Source organism: Terrapene carolina, unplaced genomic scaffold, assembly GCF_002925995.2.
Source record: "Terrapene carolina triunguis isolate 2854851 unplaced genomic scaffold, T_m_triunguis-2.0 Scaffold391, whole genome shotgun sequence".
NCBI classification, from domain to species: domain Eukaryota; kingdom Metazoa; phylum Chordata; order Testudines; family Emydidae; genus Terrapene; species Terrapene triunguis.
Window position 1 is genome coordinate 760,285 of NW_020664742.1, and position 2,519 is coordinate 762,803.

Sequence of the window (2,519 nt, forward strand, 5' to 3'; positions counted from 1 at the left end):
AAAACCCATTTGTTACCTTTGTAAATATTCCTGTTTTGTACCTGATTATTTTTTTACTAGTTTACAGAACTTTTATAAATGTACATTGTTAATAGTATAAATATTACCGTTCTGTTTTAAATAAATGTTTACATGTTTACAGCACTTACTGCTTGATCCTTCCCCTGATTCTGTGTCCGGGGTAAGGGATGGGGACGGTTGGTAGGGGATCTCGGTAAGGGTGATGAAGAGCTCCTGGCTGTCGGGGAAATCAGCGGTGCCAGCGCTGTCGACTGCCTCGTCCTCCTCATCTCCTTCTTCATCTTCCCCGTCCGCTGTCATGTCCGACGAGGAACCGGCCGCGGACATGATCCCATCCTCGGAGTCCACGGTCAGGGGTGGGGTAGTGGTGGCGGCCGCTCCCAGGATGGAATGCAGTGCCTCGTAGAAACGGGATGTGTGGGGCTGGGATCCGGAGCGTCCGTTAGCCTCTTTGGTTTTTTGGTAGCCTTGTCTCAGCTCCTTGATTTTCACGCGGCACTGCGTTGCATCCCGGCTGTAGCCTCTCTCTGCCATGGCTTTGGAGATCTTCTCGTAGATCTTAGCATTCCTTCTTTTGGAGCGCAGCTCTGAAAGCACGGACTCATCGCCCCACACTGCGATGAGATCCAAGACTTCCCGATCAGTCCATGCTGGGGCCCTCTTTCTATTAGATTGCACGGCCATCTCTGCTGGAGAGCTCTGCATAGTTGCCACTGCTGCTGAGCTCCCCTCGATGTCCAAAGAGGAACTGAGATTCAAACTGCCCAGACAGGAAAATGAAAATGAATTCAAATTTTCCCGGGGGTGTGGCTGGTCAGAGCATCCGAGCTCGGACTGCTGTCCAGAGCGTCAACAGAGTGGTGCACTGTGGGATAGCTCCCGGAGCTATTACCGTCGATTTCCATCCACACCTAGCCTAATTCGATATGGCCATGTCGAATTTAGCGCTAATCCTCTCGTTGGGGAGGATTACAGAAATCGATTTAAAGAGAGCTTTATGTCGAACTAAATGGCTTCCTGGTGTGGACGGGTGCAGGGTTAATTCGATATAACGGCGCTAAAGTCGACATAAAAGCCTAGTGTAGACCAGGCCTTATTTTCCTTTTGTTTCTAGATGCCTCAGCAACCTGCAACCATCATCCAACAGTTACCTCAGCAGCCACCTCTCATCACACAGATCCCGCCTCCACAGCCCCTCCCGGTCCCCCGTTCTGGAAGCATTAAGGAAGGTAAGCCACCCTAACATGCTGGGTCATTCAGTGCTCCGAGATCAGAGGGAGCTCAGGAAACAGGAGAAAGTATCACTGTGGTGACATGAGACAGCACTCAAGTTACCTTGTGACCTAGCACAACCAGGCTGTCAATGGAATTACTGGTCTTGCCAATCAAATATCTGGGCCCTCTGACGTGGGAACTTAGAATAACTTTAGCGCTGCTGGGCACTTTATCTTGCAACAGACAGAGGCACTATACATTTGGTAAAAAACAGGTTAAGCTGTGGAGAGGGTTTGGGGGAAGTAGAACATACTGGTTAAATATTAACAAGGGCATTTGTAGCTAAAACTTTTACAAACAACTAATAACGCTAAAATGAGCAAACAGGGATTTTGTACCCACTGTCCATTCTCCTTCGTACAATATAAGCGTTTATTTTAAAACGTGTAGGAACCGCCTGTCATTGGAAACAAGAGGAGGGCAGCTGAACGTGCTACCCTGCATGCACATAAACAGATTTGTTTTGTGTTTCTAAAGGGAAGTGGGCAAGGTCCAAGAATAGCATATGGAGCTAATATCTGGGCTTCTTTCCCCAACTCAGATTTTTGCGTGAGGTTTCCTGGTACTGCAGGGAAATGAAAAAATCAGAGAGGAACTCCACAGTCTGTTGCTTGGGGATTTAATAAAGTCTCTGGTTTATTTGAATCAATTTATTTTCTACAACAAAATGGACCACATTTATGTCTGACTACCCTGAAGTTGAATGCAGTGTTCTTGTAACCATTTGGATCCCAGGATATTAGAGAGACAAGGTAGGTGAGGTAATAGCTTTTATTGGACCAACTTCTGCTGGTGAGAGAGACAAGCTTTTGAGCCACACAGAGCTCTGTTGGTCCAATAAAAGCGATTACCTCACCCATCTTGTCTCTCTAATTCCGAAGATGATGCATTTGCCCCAGGGATGAATTTGGCTCAATATGTCCAGTTAAATGAAAAACCTGGTTACTTTAATTGTTTTTGTGTTGTGGTTGAATTGATTCTGGTGCCAAGATACCAGGGTGATTGGTTCAAGGTGGATATATACTCTAGATGCATTTTTAAATCCACATGGAAAGAAATTTCAGGGTGACAGTTTAATGTCTCGTAAAGCTGGAGAAGATGTTTAAACAAACATTTAAAAGACATTTTTTCCTTTCCCTTGTTTTTCCCCTCAAATTTCGGGTCATGTTTTCTGGTGATAGAAGCCCTGGGTGATTAACAGTTTGTCCCTCAGCAGCTCAGCG

At 46.1% G+C, this 2,519-nt stretch overlaps 1 protein-coding gene across 1 annotated transcript in view; it reads left to right on the top strand.

Moving 5' to 3' along the window:
- CUNH21orf58 (chromosome unknown C21orf58 homolog) overlaps positions 1 to 2,519 on the top strand; it is a 43,051-nt gene that overhangs the window by 34,736 nt on the left and 5,796 nt on the right. Inside the window, exon 7 of the mRNA XM_029912942.1 lies at positions 1,136 to 1,250. Coding sequence (XP_029768802.1) covers positions 1,136 to 1,250 — 115 coding nt within the window. The remainder of the gene's footprint in view (positions 1 to 1,135; positions 1,251 to 2,519) is intronic.